Below are 17,999 nucleotides of genomic sequence, written 5' to 3'. Positions count from 1 at the left end.
ATTGTCCTCAATGGTGAAAAACTGAAACCATTTCCACTAAGATCAGGAACAAGACAAGGCTGCCCACTCTCACCACTCTTATTCAACCTAGTTTTGGAAGTTCTAGCCACAGCAATCAGAGAAGAAAAGGAAATAAAAGGAATCCAAGTTGGAAAAGAAGAAGTAAAGCTGTCACTGTTTGCAGATGACATGATACTATACATAGAGAATCCTAAAGATGCTACCAGAAAACTACTAGAGCGAATCAATGAATTTGGTAAAGTAGCAGGATACAAAATTAATGCAGAGAAATCTCTGGCATTCCTGTACACTAATGATGAAAAATCTGAAAGTGAAATCAAGAAAACACTCCCATTTACCATTGCAACAAAAAGAATAAAATATCTAGGAATAAACCTACCTAAGGAGACAAAAGACCTGTATGCAGAAAATTATAAGACACTGATGAAAGAAATTAAAGATGATACAAATAGATGGAGAGATATACCATGCTCCTGGATTGGAAGAATCCATATTGTGAAAATGACTCTACTACCCAAAGCAATCTACAGATTCAATGCAATCCCTATCAAACTACCACTGGCATTTTTCACAGAACTAGAACAAAAAATTTCAAAATTTGTTTGGAAAAACCAAAGACCCCAAATAGCCAAAGCAGTCTTGAGAACGAAAAACGGAGCTGGAGGAATCAGGCTCCCTGACTTCAGACTATACTACAAAGCTACAGTAATCAAGACAGTGTGGTACTGGCATAAAAACAGAAAGATAGATCAATGGAACAGGATAGAAAGCCCAGAGATAAACCCATGCACATATGGTCACCTTATCTTTGATAAAGGAGGCAGGAATGTACAGTGGAGAAAGGACAGCCTCTTCAATAAGTGGTGCTGGAAAAACTGGACAGGGACATGTAAAAGTATGAGATTAGATCATTCCCTAACACCATACACAAAAATAAGCTCAAAATGGATTAAAGACCTAAATGTAAGGCCAGAAACTATCAAACTCTTAGAGGAAAACATAGGTAGAACACTCTATGACATAAATCACAGCAAGATCCTTTTGGACCCACCTCCTAGAGAAATGGAAATAAAAACAAAGATAAACACATGGGACCTAATGAAACTTCAAAGCTTTTGCACAGCAAAGGAAACCATAAACAAGACCAAAAGACAACCCTCAGAATGGGAGAAAATATTTGCAAATGAAGCAACTGACAAAGGATTAACCTCCAAAATTTATAAGCAGCTCATGCAGCTCAATAGCAAAAAAACAAACAACCCAATCCAAAAATGGGCAGAAGACCTAAACAGGCATTTCTCCAAAGAAGATATACAGACTGCCAACAAACACATGAAAGAATGCTCAACATCATTAATCATTAGAGAAATGCAAATCAAAACTACAATGAGATATCATCTCACACCAGTCAGAATGGCCATCATCAAGAAATCTAGAAACAATAAATGCTGGAGAGGGTGTGGAGAAAAGGGAACACTCTTGCACTGCTGGTGGGAATGTGAATTGGTACAGCCACTATGGAGGACAGTATGGAGGTTCCTTAAAAAACTAAAAATAGAACTACCATATGACCCAGCAATCCCACTACTAGGCATATACCCTGAGAAAACCATAATTCAAAAAGAGACATGTACCAAAATGTTCATTGCAGCTCTATTCACAATAGCCCGGAGCTGGAAACAACCTAAATGTCCATCATCGGATGAATGGATAAAGAAGATGTGGCACATATATACAATGGAATATTACTCAGCCATAAAAAGAAATGAAACTGAGCTATTTGTAATGAGGTGGATAGAACTGGAGTCTGTCATACAGAGTGAAGTAAGTCAGAAAGAGAAAGACAAATACCGTATGCTAACACATATATATGGAATTTTTTAAAAAAATGTCATGAAGAACCTAGGGGTAAAACGGGAATAAAGACACAGACCTACTTGAGAATGGACTTGAGGATATGGGGAGGGGGAAGTGTAAGCTGTGACAAAGCGAAAGAGAGGCATGGACATGTATACACTACCAAACGTGAGGTAGATAGATAGTGGGAAGCAGCCGCAGAGCATGGGGAGATCAGCTCGGTGCTTTGTGACCGCCTGGAGGGGTGGGATGGGGAGGGTGGGAGGGAGGGAGATGCATGAGGGAAGGGATGTGGGAACGGATGTATATGTATGACTGATTCACTTTGTTATAAAGCAGAAACTAATAAAAAAAAGACAAAAAAAAAGAAAGGTACATTTTAGTGGGAGAAGACAAATAATAAACAAAGTAAATGTGTAAATTATATAAAAAGAGGTTATAATTTCTATGGAAGAATATAGAGTTGGGAAAGGAGATAGGAAGTGCTGGGAGCCTGAGTTAATATTTAAACAGGTGTGATCAGTGAAGGCTTCACCTGAGAAGGGAACATAAGAGCAAAGACTTGAAAGAGGTAAGGGAGAGAGCAAGCAACATGGATATCTAGGGAAAGAACATTCCAGATAGAGGGGACAGAGGCAAGAAACAGTAGGCGAGAAAGAGTCTATCGGAGAAGGGATCAGAGAGCTCCAGCTAGAAAGATATAGCTAACATTAAGTGAGATGAAGAAGACTTCTGAAGCAACAGGTTTGGGGCTTGTTGATTTTGAGATGCCTGTTAGACATCCAAGTGGAGGTGACATGTGGGCAGAGGGGTGTATATGTCTGAAATTCAGGAGCAAGGGCATGGCTGTTAATATAAATGTGGGCATTATCAACATATAAATGCTATTTAAAGTCATGAAACTATCTAGCCTCACCAAAGCAGAAAAGGAAATGACCCCCACTGATCCCTGGGCAACATCACCATTAGGAGGCCAGAGAGAAGAGAAGAAACCACATTATCACTGAGACTGTCAAATAGTAGAAGCTCCACAAGACAGAATTAGAAATCATGAATAGGGGCTTCCCTGGTGGAGCAGTGGTTGAGAGTCCGCCTGCCGACGCAGGGGACATGGGTTCGTGCCCCGGTCTGGGAGGATCTCACATGCCGCGGAGCGGCTGGGCCCGTGAGCCATGGCCGCTGAGCCTGCGTGTCCGGAGCCTGTGCTCCGCAACGGGAGAGGCCACAACACTGAGAGGCCTGCGTACCGCAAAAAAAAAAAAAAAGAAATCATGAATATATGTTGTAAAGCACAGATTTGAGGCTCAATACACACAAAACAATGTTCTAACATCTAAAGCTGTCACCAATATAAGGGGCTGCCTCCCTAGCTTGGGAAATGGTCATAAAAGCTGATTGACTCGTCTCTCGGGATTTAGGGTTATCAACAAGGAGAGGGGAGGAAGAGTCCTACAAATTTCTTCATCACCCATATGGTATTAAATAATATTACCACAAAATCTGTGTATACATTCTATATGTATAAAGTAAGTTTAGGCAACCACTCAGTTAAATCAAAGTTAACCAAGTATATTTTGGCCTGAGATGGCTGATAAAATTGAGTCTAAAGAGATTGTCACCAACATCATCCCCTCACTTCTCTTGCTCATTTTAGTGTAGAGGCAATCTTTTAATGTACTGTTAATCCTTAACTTCTGGGTCTCAATATCACAAATCATTTTCTGTGCCCACTTCCTTATAATTGTAAGAGACTACTTCAAGAACAGAACCAACTGTGCCGGAGAGTTCACATGCCGTGAGGATTCAGCTCTATTATTACATGTGTGAGGGTGGAATGATGGGAGGAAAAGAGGTCTAAAGGGAGAGGTGATTGATGGCAAGTGGGTAGAAGACTTGCTTAAAACATATTATTTGGGCCCTGAACACCCACAAAATGTTCCATTTTAGAATGTTTGCTACAGGAAGGATATGCATAAGATAAACATTAAAAGTTTCAAAAGAATTATTATTGATAATTATCAGTAATGTGTATAGCATCTTTGGAGAAAAACACTGTATTTGCCATACTTAACACATGAGACAGAGTTTGAATGCTAAGTCCGTTACTTTATATCTGCATCTTATATCTTTATATCTACATCATATAAAAAGATTCTTACATAATGTTAATATTAGGATGAGTTGGGTTAATTTATTTATATGGTTTATTTATTTATACTCTACCTTATCCCACAAAAAATGGAAAGGCAGCTTTTCAACAGTTAACACTCCTTTGCTGTCCCTCAGCCAGCATCCATCACAGCTTTAAAGTGACCAGGAGACTTGGTATGATTAAGATTTGGAACAAACAGTGATTACTCCAAGATGGGAGAGCTCAATGGAATCATAGAAAAGTGAATTCCATAGAAATGAAACTTTCACAGGGTAATTAAAATAAGTCGTGTTTCTTTTTTCCTCTTCTGAAAGCACTAGGTGTTCTCACATATTTGATTTTCTCTTCAGGGTATTATTTAAAAAAATTAAAAAGTAAAGTGAGGAAAATAAACAGGCTCTTTCTTCACCCATTTATAAGATTTATACAAAGAGAAATGTCATACAATTCATGTGGCAAGGAAGACTTTTTTAACAGCTAAAATGAAAAACATCAGGTGAGAGTTGGATTGCCTGATATTTGCTGTGTAAAAGATCAAGAGCCAAGGAAAATAGAAAAGGTGCATATTGGAACATAAAGAGCCTATCACTTGTGTTTCAAAACATCCTTCAAACTTTTTTCTTGCTCTACACGAGCAAGTTATAAATAACTAATGTGACAGGGGCTTCAAATGCCTCCTCTGTCGTTCTCAAGCTTCCACAGCATGGCATGCAAGAATTGACAGTATTCTGAGATTCACTGTAGTAAAGTGACAAGGCTGCTCCTAGCCAGAGGCAACCCCCTCTGGAAGCATCTCAACTGTATCACAGTCTGATCCATTGCATACCTTTGTTATAACATGTAGCACTGGGACATCGCCTGTCTTCTCTGTTGTCAAAGCAAAAATTGCACTTGACAATGTTAAAAAGGTTGTGCCTCATTCTTGCCAAGTGTATGTGACACCGTCACAAAGGACCACACATGGTACATATGCTAAGAAAAGCACAAGTTTGGAGTCTGCCCGGCTGTGGGCACTTGCTACCACCTATAGGACGCTACCCTGAAGGCATTCTCCTCCAGGTTCCTAGGCCAAGTTAGGAACCGGGAAGAAGCAGAGAATTTCCAAACACTGCTCTTCTGCTTCTGGCAGATAAATCCCTCTCCTTCCTCCTTCCAAACTGCTCACTCCCCAGAGGCAAAGCTTAGAGAGACTTCTAGACGCTGTGCTAAAGATGCCATGGATTTTTGTGGCCCCCAGAAAACCATGAATTTAAGATAAGCCTCTACAGTGTAAGCTCCACAGTGTTTTTCCCTCAGCTGTGGAGGGCGGGGGAGTAGTTTTGTAAAGTCAGATTCAGGCTTTAAGATGAAAATAGATTTTTTTTCCATTTTGCAATTGAGATAGAGTTGATTGACAATATTATATTAGTTTCAGGTGTACAAAATAGTGATTCAAAATTTTTACAGATTATACTCCATTTATAGTTATTATAAAATATTGGCTATATTTCCCATATGTTTTGAATGGTTAAAATGAAAGTGTAGGAGAGAATTTAAAAACAAACGAACAAAAAAAAACCCCTGACCTAGTGGAATCTGCAGTCTGGCCTGGACCTGCCTCCCAGGCGCTGGATGCACCCGGGCCTCGCACACTGGCTACGCTCCACCCACACTGACTGCCCCGGTTCCCTAAGGGCCCCTTGTTCCTTCTTGCTGCAAGGTCTCTTTACGTGTGCTTTCTCCATTGGAACCCTCTTCTGTCTCTTTCAACCACTACCTCTCCCCCTTTGCCTAGTTAACTTCTCTAGATCTTTTACATCTGTTTAAACTTTGCTTTCTCTGATCACATTTCTCCATCTTTCTGACCAGGTCAGCCCTCTATTAGAGACACTCTTCCTCCAAGCACTTCCGGTTACCACTTTACGTTTCTTCGTATGGTTTTCTTTCTTCTTCTTCTTTTTTTTTTTTAAAGGATACTTAAAAAAAAAACTATTTAGTTAGTTACTTGGCTGTGCCAGGTCTTAGTTTTGGCACGCAGGCATCTTTGTTGCAGCTTGCAGAATCTAGTTCCCTTACCAGGGGTGGAACTCCAGCCCCCTGCATTGGGAATGCCGAATCTTAACCACTAGACCACCAGGGAAGTCCCCGTATGGTTTTCTTGATCAGCATCTACCTCCCCCACCAAACTGTAAGCTCCGTGATGATGGAGACTTGTTCTCTGTAACTCCCCATTATTCCCCAGCACCACCCAACAGTATCTGTCATACAGCATGTGCTTAACAAATAGTTCATGATATATTAATTTATTAAATTTATTATAAATTAAATTATTAAATGAGTGAGTGAGTGAACCTGTTGATTTCATTCACCTTAGTCTCCCTTGGATTTGTCTCAAAACAGTTAACAGTAGTTTGAAAAAGTCTTCTGATAACGAATGCCACTCTGTAGTTTTAACTCCATAGGTAGGAAGGGATCATAAAGCTCATCTAGGGCCTTGACAAAATGAAGTGACCTAAATTATCCCTCTGTTCTTCTCCTAGGACTTTAGGAAAAGAGGGAAAACCTAGCACCAATCAGTGTGTCACAGGCTATACCTGATACTTCTTATCTTAGAACCATTTTCAGTTACAGTGACTTTATTTAATAAAACATAATTCATTCCAATCTTTATATGTACCTTCAATTGTTAGATATTGGAGTGTGAAGTGTCCCGGGAGTTCTGTAGCATTTAGTGTTTAATGAGCAATAACATAAATGATAAGATAACTTTAGGAAGTGGCAGAAAACTTGGATCTACTTAGAAGACAGCCAGGACAATCAATAAATGATTATTGACTATTTCTGAAAAGATGATTCTAAATCACTTACAATACATCTTTAAAAACTGTATTACACCTTGAATTGTTTTATCCCCCCATTTTGCATTTGTTTGTTTGTTTGTTTGGGCAGTGAGGTAAGGAAGTATATGAAGACATCCAGAAGTGCTTATAGCATTAGTCGTTGCACTAGTTGATGCCTTTTGTTGGACTGAATTGGAAGTAAGTCAACTATTTCTCACTCTAAGAAAATCACAAATCTGTAGAATTACCTTCAAGGACATCTGATACCTAGGAGACTTGAAGCGCTGGCGTGCCAGCATCTGAAATGTATTCTAGAAAAGCTTTCGGCTCTTGGAAAGGGTTCAGATAGATTACAAGGGTGTGTTCTGCTGCTTCTGAAGTCAAGGTCATATTAACTGATGAGTGAAAATATTTAAAGGTTACTGTGAATTGGTATCTAATTGTGTCTAGGAATTTAGGCGTGTTTCACCCAAATTTTATATTAGGATTAGTAAATATTCAATAGGATAAATTCATGAAAAAATTTCTTTTTAAGAGGAATTTATTATGGAGGGGAAAAATGTTCTATATTCCCTTCGTCTCAGTTAACCTCACTATGGAAAGTCTAGCTTTTCACACCACCAGTTTACTCACATTGCAGCATAAGGTCTTACAAGGAAATAAATTGCCTTTGGAGAGTCAGGTTGCACCCAGTGCTGTGAAGGGAGATCAGATATTGCCATATCAGGTAAGAAACCCAGATGCCCTCTAAAGCGGATTCAGAAAGGCTTTTGTTCCATAGTATTCACTTCGTTTGGGGCCCTTGGCCTGGGAGCTATGGAGGATGGCCTGAGAGAGCACCTGACCTTCCAGACAGCGTGCTGACCTCTGCACAGTACAGGACGGGAGGTTTCATTTCACTGGAGCTGACAGGATAGGTGCCTGCAGGGCGGCAGACACAGTAGGCACTCCAGTGGGAGGGATGGGATTTCAGCAGGTTCTGTAGCAGGAGTGCTTGTCCTCTCTTCTTGCTTAAACTCTAATAACTATCCCTTTACGTACATCACAGCGGCTAAAACTCAAAGTAAACTTGGAAATTAGCTAGTTCAATTCATTTACTAGAGGTAAAAACCAAGACCCAGGAAATGTAAGACTGTCCCCAACATATCTCTGTGTTTATGTTGAAATGTCAGTGTGAGACTTGTTAACGCTTCATGGATGTGGATACCTGGAGTGGGGAAGGGCATATGGTACTAACTGTGCATGCCAAATATGCATGTGTTCAGCTCCCTGACAGTAGCAGCCCTTCTGAAAGTGGCAGCTGAACCTCAGTTCCCTTTGCACTATGATGAGCAAAGCATTTTCGAGTAGGAGTTCAGTGCGGGGGCTGCTGCGGCCCAAAGGAACTGTCTGTGGGTACAGATGGCTCTAGAAACGGAAGCCAACCTGACAGAAAGAATGGTGTTGGCTTTGAGCGTGCGTTTTTCTTAATTATGTTAATTAACTCTTAAAAGGAAAATATTCTAGGAATAATTTGCTCATAGATGAGAAAAACTTCTTGGCCCCAGATCCAGTTCCTCAATGGGTGCATCTTGCTGAATTGCTTCTCAGAGTGCTAGAATGCACATAATCATTACACAGGCTCTTCATCTCCTATATTTTATGTAACACAGTTTCTACATAAAATATGAAGAGAATATTCTGGTTGGAAAAGAATGGAGAGAAGGGGATAGAATGGGAAGACGTCAGTGGAAAATCTGCTGTGTTCCTTCCTGTAAATTAAATTCAGAGTCCCGTGAGAACAGCTTCTTTTAGGAGCTCACTTTGACAATCTCCACCAATATTGACATTCCCAGGCTGCATAGACAAGGGATCCTGCTCTCCTGCCCCCCTGAGGGGAGGAGGAGTGTGGTGCCCCTGTCCCCAAGGCCTCCCTCAAGGAGCCCTCAGCATTCATCAATCAGCTCCTTCCTCAGGGGCCCTGCTGACACCTACAGACAGCACTTTTGTTCAAAATAGAAAGGGGCTACTCTGGGCTCTAAACCTGAGCCCTATTTCTACGTAGAGGGTAGAGCTCTTACTTCTTTTCTTCCTTTGTTAGTTAGGCAAACAAACAACACCTCTAATCCTCAGTGCAAACAGTTAGACCCAGTTAACTCTCCATTTTCACGGCTCTAAGGTAATAAAATCATGGAAGATCTCACTATTCTATACTACCGGGCCAGGCCATTTAATGGCTGAGAAGACCTTCCATTTTCACAATGGTGGGCAGGGCTGATAGGAGCAGCCTCCTTGCGCACAGGGAAGCCCCCTTTCTCAGTTCATAATCCCAAACTGACTGGGGACAGCTGCTCTCTGAGGACCTATGTGTAGTTCTCAGCACCGAGACATGTGCCAGGGCCCCTCCTAGCTCCTGTTCCAACCTTCCAGTACTAGAGACTTTCCAGTCCCCTCACTGTCTGCCCTGCTCCCTGCCCTGCACGTTGTCAAACACACACATTCATGGACACCCCAGGCGGCATGATTGTGCCTTTTTCCCCTTACTATGCTAAACTTTCATTTCTCTTCTATGTACACAGCTCCCTTTGTAGCAGAAATATAGCTCTATCTGATTTGAGCAGTATCATGATGTTCTGATGTAGAATATTACATTTAATAACTTTATTTTTATGCACCCCAAACACAGAGGAGACTATAATGTCTCCCACTAAAATAGACGTAAGAATTTGTAGACTCATACTTTGGTTTGGGGAGAGAAGATTGGTTATAAAACTGTTCTGAAGCTTCTGTTGACGAGTTCATTTCTTCCCTATTGCTTGTTATTAAAATTTGAATATTGAATTTAAACTGTAATTTAATACAGTTTTCACTCTTTCTGCAGCACCTGAAATTCTTAGAGGCTGTGCCTATGGACCTGAAGTGGACATGTGGTCTGTAGGAATAATCACCTACATCTTGTAAGTGAAGAAAAGCAATCTCTAAGCATACTGTTTGCCTTTGCTGTAATATTTTCTAGTCACTCATAGTCCTCATAAAAAACAAGATTCCTTTTTGACTTTTTGTGGTTTTCTATGACATACTAAGTGTAGTTACTGATGGAATTTTCAGAAAATGAGCATTGCTTTTTATTTTGTAATTTTCTTGGGGCCAGAACTTCTGTCTAGGGCTTTGCTGTGTCTCATTCTGCTATGCAGTGTATAGCAGATTTGGGGAACAATTCATTGTTTGATGATAGTAATGAGCCTGAAACAAATCCACCTATTAAACTTGCACTTATTTTATTTATGTGCATCTTGTCCAAATGATTAATTATTCCTTTTTAAGGGGAAAATGGCTGTTTAATCTCTGAAGCAATCCCAAACTGGTATGTTTCTTATCAGGAATGTTTTAAATGCATTTGGGCTATCAGTTTTGGTTCTATATCTGTTAAGTTCTCAAGGACCTTTAGTTTAATACCCTAAACTCAGAGAAACCTGTTCTTTGGTAGAAAAAAAAATGGGCTAAATCTCTCACTCTCTGGTATCCCCAACTCCATTCCTGAGCTCCTGTCCACTAATAAACATGGGGTTTCAGTTTGCCAAAGAGATGATGGAATTGCAGACAAATACAAGGGAAATAATCAAGAACAATGGAAGAGTATCTGGGGAGGAAGGCTGTTGTAGAACAACTACAAAAGCAAGATATCAGTGAGTTCCAAAGTTTAATTCAAACCAAGTAGATTTGGTTTTCAATTAGAGGATACTGCAGAGTTAATTGTTGGAACCTGTAATATTCAAATCTGTAAAGAGATTTTGAAGGGTGGGGAAGAAAGCAAATTAGCTCAGGCCGCTATAACAAAATACCATAGACTCGGTGGCTTAAACAACAGAAATGTAGTTCTGGAGGTTGAAAGCCTGAGGTCAGGGTGCCAGTAGGTCAGGTTCTGGTGAGAGCTGTCTTCTGGCTTGCAGACAGCTGCCTTTTCACTGTATCCTCGCAAGGCAGAAAGAGGAAGCAAGCTCTCTGGTGTCTCTTCTTATAAGGGCACTGGTCCCATCATGAGGTCCTACCCTCATGACCTCATCTAACCCTGTTACCTGCCAAAGGCGCCATCTCCAAATACCATCACATTGGGGGTTAGGACATATTAATTTGGGGGGAACACAATTCAGTCCATAGTAGGAAGAGGTTTGGTTTGGTTTGGTTAATTTAATAGTGATCTTAGAAAGTGCAGTGTCTAGGTAATATGGACTAGGAAGAAGGTAACTAGGGTAGAACCCACAAGCAAGTTAGCAAACTCTAAGTTCACCTGGGTTTATATTGATATATTTGTCAGTAAGAACCATAAAAATCTTTAAAAGCAGCCCATAAAATAGCCATCTGCTATTATGTAATGTCAAAAGATATTTTCAGTGATCAATTCCCTGTGTTTCCAGGATGTATTAAAGCTTGAGAAGAATTTGGAGAGCTAGGGAACCATGTTTTTTCTTAGGAAAGTGAAAACTTTTCGGTAATTTGTTTGCCCCACCAAGTGCTTATTAGTTCATTAAAATGAATTCCTAAGGCCGCATCATAGAATCCCTTCAGCTTACATTTAAGATCACTTTTATGCTGTGAAAGAATGTTGTCTCCTGAATTATGTGGGTGACATATCATACTTAGTGATGTTAAGTGAAAAACGAACTACAAATAATGCTCCAGATTTGCCCCTAAAATGTAAATGTGCCCACCCAATTAGAGTTTCGTGTTGAAATGTGATGGGAGGGGTTGAAGCATTGAGGATGTGTAAGAACTCAGAGATGGAGGTAGGAAATTTAGTAACATTTGTCTTGAAAAACTGAAATATGGGATGAGTAAAACTCCATGATATGGTCACTAACATGGGAAAATGAAGAGAAAAAATTGTGGCCATTTGAGAAACGTCTTATTGTAACCCTGAAAATAATTTTTAAAATCTCTCAAGTTTCTTTCCCCTAGCTCACTTAAGGCCATTAATTATAGGTGTTGGTTGAATAAGTGGTAGCAGCCCCCAAAATTAAAATAACAGTGCTGCTCACAACTAATATCCTTTAGTTCTTTTTTTAAAAAAATAAAGTTATTTATTTTTGGCTGCGTTGGGTCTTCGTTGCTGCACGCAGGCTTTCTCTAGTTGTGGCGAGCAGGGGCTACTCTTCGTTCCGGTGCCCAGGCTTCTCATTGAGGTGGCTTCTCTTATCGCGGAGCACAGGCTCTAGGCACGTGGGCTTCAGTAGTTGTGGCTCTCAGGCTCTTGAGCACAGGCTCAGTAGTTGTGGCGCACGGGCTTAGTTGCTCCATGGCATGTGGGATCTTCCTGGACCAGGGCTCGAATCTGTGTCCCCTGCATTGGCAGGCGGATTCTTAACCACTGTGCCACCAGGGAAGCCCCTAATATCCTTTAGTTCTGATCCAACTTATGTCAGCCCCTAAGCCTAGGGACTTTTTATTTAATCTGTAGTTCATTAAAAATTGATGAAGTTCACTACGCAAGATTCATTGGAACATTCTCTCTAGTGGATTGTGCCATTGGGCTTATGTACCTCCTTTATTATTATTAAGAGTTCCACCAGGCTATTTTGTGCTATGACCTTGCTATTTCTAAGGATGACAGAAATAAAGCCTGGAAATAAAGGCCATTTTGTTTCTTACAAGAATTCTGGTCCCTCTCTTTGGTTTAAAGCGTTAAACTAAAACCCTTTGTCCCCACAGACAAAAGCAACTAACTACTACAGTTCTCAGGTCAAAATCAGAATCAGATAACATCAGAGATTCAAATTCTCTCCTTCAGCTTTCAACAATATAGTTCTGCTCAATGGCTTGGAGCTACCCTGTGTAATACAGTCACACTTCAGGCCTTATAATCCTAATATCCTCCTAAATTGTCATTGTCAGCATTCAAATATTTCCATTTCTAAAGGGTTTTCTTACTCTTTGTGTGTGTCTATGTGCTCGTGCACACATGCGTGCTGCTCTCTGTCACATTTCTTCCATTTTTGACATTTCAGGCTGATGAGATAAACTTTTTACCTATGTTACCAATGCACAGACTTGCTGACATGACTGAGAGGAAAGAAAGGCATTTGAGTACTGTACCTTCTGAACTATCATTTTTCTCTCTAGATTTCCAGAAGGGGAAACATTAAGAGTTCCCTAAACTAAGCCTGGAAAGTTGACCAATTTCTCCATGACTAGCCAACAACAGGCTATGTTTTTCTAGTGTTTTGGAGGGCAGAGGAGGGCCAGGTGAGGCTGAACTGCCTCCTTGGCAACGTGTGGACCTGTGTTCCCTTCTCTCCTTTTGCTGGAGCAGTATTCTCTGCGTGGACTGCTGCAGTGGGAGAGGGAGGATGCACAGCCCAGGCCTCAGCACTCCCTGAGCCTTGCCTTTTCCTGGCTGGCTCCACAATATTTGAAAGAAACAAAGACTCTCCCAACAGGATGTTCCCTGAGCAAAAGAACATGAGAAATTGCTTCTTCCTAGAAACTCACTACATTAGGATGCACTGGAATGTTTCATTCTCAGCAGCAACCTGGCCAGTTTGAAGGAAGAATTTGGGGAAATGTTTTTCATTCTTTTTCCTTCATTCCTTGTCAGATGCAACACATGCCCTAGCAGGGACTTTTAAAAAAATAGTTCCCTTTTGGTCTTTAGTGATTTCAGTACCTCCACCCACTTATAAACAGTAGAGGCTTGGTGGTCCCAGACCAGCAACTCACTTTTCCTCTCTCTCTTTAGGATGCCAGAGATGGTTCTCTGTTTCTTTTCTTCCACTTTTCTCATACATTTTATGCTGACCCGTGACGGAAGATGAAGGTGAACATAGTGAGATGTCTTTAAGATGTGCAAAAGTGAGGGTCACTTACCAGGTTGAGCTAACGCTAGGCTGCTCACCTCTGCTGGCTGCAGCTGCTCACTGTAGTAAGTTTTAAAAGGCCATTCCCTGACAATAGTGTTAGCTCTTGTGTTTGTTCACTCTGAAATCCAAACTGGAATGGGATGGAAATCGAATATTTTATTCATCTCTATGGAAGAATTCAAGTGAAAAGGGCTGAATAAAAACAACTAAAAACTTTTCTCGGGCTTCCCAGGTGGCGCAGTGGTTGAGAGTCCGCCTGCCGATGCAGGGGACACGGGTTCGTGCCCCGGTCTGGGAAGATCCCACATGCCGCGGAGCAGCTGGGCCCGTGAGCCATGGCTGCTGAGCCTGCGCATCCGGAGCCTGTGCTCCGCAACGGGAGAGGCCACAACAGTGAGAGGCCCACATACCGCAAAAAAAAAAAAAACACCTTTTAACCTTTTTATTCTCAAAATCCTAACTTTTCTGTTTTGTAATCAATTGGAATTCTAGTCAATCTATCTTCTCAATTCCTGGTGGAAAAAAATCCATGGAGGGCTTCCCTGGTGGCACAGGGGTTGAGAGTCCGCCTGCCGATTCAGGGGACACGGGTTCGTGCCCCGGTCCGGGAAGATCCCACATGCCATGGAGCATCTAGGCCCGTGAGCCATGGCCGCTAAGCCTGCGCGTCTGGAGCCTGTGCTTCTCAGCGGGAGAGGCCACAACAGTGAGAGGCCTGCGTACCGCAAAAAAAAAAAAAAAAAAATCCATGGAAATAGCACTATAGCATAATGCCTATAATAGTGTTAGCTATTATTGTTGTTTTGTGTCATAATTATTAATATGATTATAACTTTTTGTAGAAATCTTAAATTGGTTTTGTATCTATTCTTACTTCCTGAAGACATGACTGTGTGTTTATATAATCAAAAGTGAATTTTAAGAAGGTGATTACTTACTTAAACTGAGCGATTACATTCATAACAGAAAGCTGTGAAAAAGGACAGTCTTGAATTTCTGCAAAAAATTGGTGAAATATGCTTAGGCTTTTTAAAGACATTTTATTCTCTATCTTTTGTCCCTCTAGACTTTGTGGATTTGAACCATTCTATGATGAAAGAGGCGATCAGTTCATGTTTAGGAGAATTCTGAACTGTGAATATTACTTTATCTCCCCCTGGTGGGATGAAGTATCTCTAAATGCCAAGGATTTGGTAAGTGTGACCAAAACAAAATGAAGCAAAATGAAATAAAATCCTTTGCATTCATTTTTATCTAATTAATGGGCAGTGCCATTTTTTAAATCAACCCCTCTTAATAGCTTATTTCTTTTTAATTATAAAGTATTTTTAATGAAACAATGCACACGAATGCATTTTCCTTATAGATAATGAAAAAGATATGTTTGATTCATCTCTAGCTGAATTATCACAAATTATGGCATATTAATTAATGAGTTTTTACCATCTAGTCAATGCAGAACCTTGCTTATGAAGACAGCTATGCTGAGTGAATCCAAACATAATTTACACAGAAGAATTCTGCTTTAAAATGGCTTGCTATCACCTAGATTAGTTATACTTTGAATAAAACAACATTGCTTCTTGAAATGTTCAAACTTATTAAAATATCCTGATAGTAACACAAATCCCATCGTGCATGATTATCATTATACAAGTTACACTGTACGTTTTGTTGGGTTTTTTGTTGGTTTTACTTGGCTTCTCACTTCAGGTAACATTGAAGTTTGTTTGCATTCAGGAAACACATACCCTCTAGGGAGATGGCCCACCTGTTCTAAAATAAAGAGGATACTAGGGTGTAATTGAAACATTTACCATCAATCCTCTGGAGAGAAATCGTGCAGAAATAACTAAAAGCTGACTTCTGAATCATAAGTTAGATCTCCAAGGGATCTTAGGAGTCATCTAATCTTCCCTGCATTTTAAAGATGAGTTTGATAAGGCCCAGAGAAGTGAAATGACTGTCCAAGTTCACACAGCTTCTCAGCAGAAAGGCATTGTTAGGAACTAAGGATCCAGATTTCCAGACCCCTTATCCAGTGCTCTTTTCCCTCCTGTCCATCTGTGTTCTTTCATGAAAACAGATTTCCTACAGGTCACGGATTTTCCAACATGATTGTGAAAGAGAGGCCGTGTGTGTGATGTGGGAATGTGTCATCCCAACTCCTCCCTCATGTCAGGGCCCACACTCCTTAACATCTCTTGAATCCGTCCACTTCTCTCCACCTCCACTACAACTGCCTAGTCCAAGCGCCATCCTCTCCTGGTTCACGGTCACAACCTCCTACCTGGTCTCCTTGCCTCTTCTTGTGCTCTTCTCAAGTACACTCTCCACACAGGATCCAGAGGCATGGTTTTATAAATAAGTGTCACCCTCTCTTGTGCCACTCGTTTCACATCACTCTCCCTTGATCTCTTTCCTCCAGAGCACTAGACTTCCAGTCCCTCATCAATGTAGCTCTGGGTATGGGCCATTGCTCTTTCTTCTGCTTTGTGATGTTCTTTCCTCCTTCCTCCCCACCACTGCATACACATACACACGTCTTTACATGGGTAACTCTTATCTTCAAGCCCTGGCTGCCATTTGGCATTCTCTGGGAGATTTCGTCTTCAGCAGGCCATTCTTCTCACAACTGGTTCATTCGTTCTGCCACTTGTTCCTCTGCCCCCTAGACTTCCCTTCTCATGATGGTCATCATTTCTATATACTTGCTCAAAGGTGTTCCTTAATTAGATTGTAAGCTCGGGGAGAGGGTGAAGCATGTGTGCCCAGATCTTAGTACCATATGGACATAAAGTACAGGCTCAATAAATATTTGTTGAATGAAACCATGAATCAGGAAACAGACCAAGGATTCTTAAAGTCTGACATGCCTGGATTCAAGTGACCCCCCTTCTTATAATTTATAGGTATGACCTTGGGCTAGCCTAACATCTCTGTGCTTTAGTTTTCTTCTCTGGGATGATACCAGTACCTATCTCTAGGTCTTTAGAAGAATTAAGGGATATAGTACATACTAAGTAATCACCACCAACTAACTCAATAATAACCCCATTATTTAGTCCTCCTTCCATTTCTTTTTATCCCTCATAAAAATTAAATGGATAAGAGGGTTAGCTGTGATGTTCCTTCATTCAGCTAGACCTCCTGTTGGTTAATAAATTTATAAAACTTCAGAACTAAAGCAATCATTGAGCCTCATAATGTGTACTTATTGGCAAAACTTGCATCTGTTCTGTCATGAGCAGAGGCTATGGTGCCAATGAGTGGGGAGTTGGGCTATTAAGAGGAACCATAGGATAATGGCAAGGCCTTGGGTTTGAATCCTGGCAAGGTCACTGGATCTCTCTAATCTTCAGCAAGTTTCTTAATAATTCGGTGCATCAGTATCTTCAAATGTAAAGATTAATGATGACATATAAAATTTTGGTACATACTGGCTTTCAGTAAATTCTTTTCCTGAGGAGGAGGATGGTAATGATAAGAGGAAACAGATGATTAGAAAATGAGAGGGAAATATCTAACTGTTAGGGATGGTGTAAGGATTAGGCATCATTTACATAAAATTATTAGTATATGTGTTCAACAGATGATAGCTCTGACTACTATCAAATTTGTATTACTACTGTGCATTCTTTTTCTTAATTATCTTTATCTCCCTCCACCTCCTCTCTGATTTTAAGACTAAGCAGTCTCACATCTCTGCCCTTTACAAATTCAGTGTCTCTACCCGCCACACACATTTCTTTGCAAATGCTACAAAAAGGAAGTGAAAGGAGAACCAGATATTCATTCTTCATTTGACTAGCTGCCTGATTTTGTTAGCCTGTGTTCAGTTCTTAGGTTATTAGAGTTAGAAAAGATCTTATGCCTTAAATCATCCAAAGCCCCTCATTTTACATATTGGCAGACTGAAACCCAGAGAGGCTGACTACCTTGGAGGCACTATGGTGTACTGGCCATGAGACAAACTCTAAGACCAGAGTTTGAGTATAGCCCCCACCAGTTACGAGTTGTCTGACCTTACACAAGTCACTAAATCTTTCTGAGCTTCCTTCCATCCCTCATTTATGAATTGGAGCTAATAGTTACTAATTGATAAGGTTATGGACAGGGTTACATGAGTTTTGGGGTTTTTTTTAATGTTATATGTCTATAAGAATGTATTTATTGATACAAAGGAATTAGGGTGGAAATGAGGTCATGTAAGAAAGGGCCCAGGAGAGTGTCCATAGTCACCCAATTCACATGTGGTCTTTGTCTAAGGTCACAAAAGTAGTTAGAGACTTTGAATAAGTTAGGACTTGAACATGC

The 17,999-nt window shown here is 40.6% G+C and overlaps 1 protein-coding gene across 1 annotated transcript in view; it reads left to right on the top strand.

Moving 5' to 3' along the window:
• Window positions 1-17,999, top strand: part of CAMK4 (calcium/calmodulin dependent protein kinase IV) — a gene marked incomplete at its 3' end in the record, with an annotated part of 231,581 nt that overhangs the window by 211,048 nt on the left and 2,534 nt on the right. The window contains exons 8-9 of the mRNA XM_082621912.1: window positions 9,710-9,785; window positions 14,749-14,875. Of these exons, the coding sequence (XP_082478038.1) occupies window positions 9,710-9,785; window positions 14,749-14,875 (203 nt within the window). The remainder of the gene's footprint in view (window positions 1-9,709; window positions 9,786-14,748; window positions 14,876-17,999) is intronic.

The sequence above is a fragment of the Mesoplodon mirus genome, assembly GCF_964341445.2.
Source record: "Mesoplodon mirus genome assembly, chromosome: 5".
Lineage (NCBI taxonomy): Eukaryota > Metazoa > Chordata > Mammalia > Artiodactyla > Ziphiidae > Mesoplodon > Mesoplodon mirus.
The sequence above is the reverse complement of the archived record's forward strand: the minus strand, read 5'-3'. Positions and strand labels throughout refer to the sequence as shown.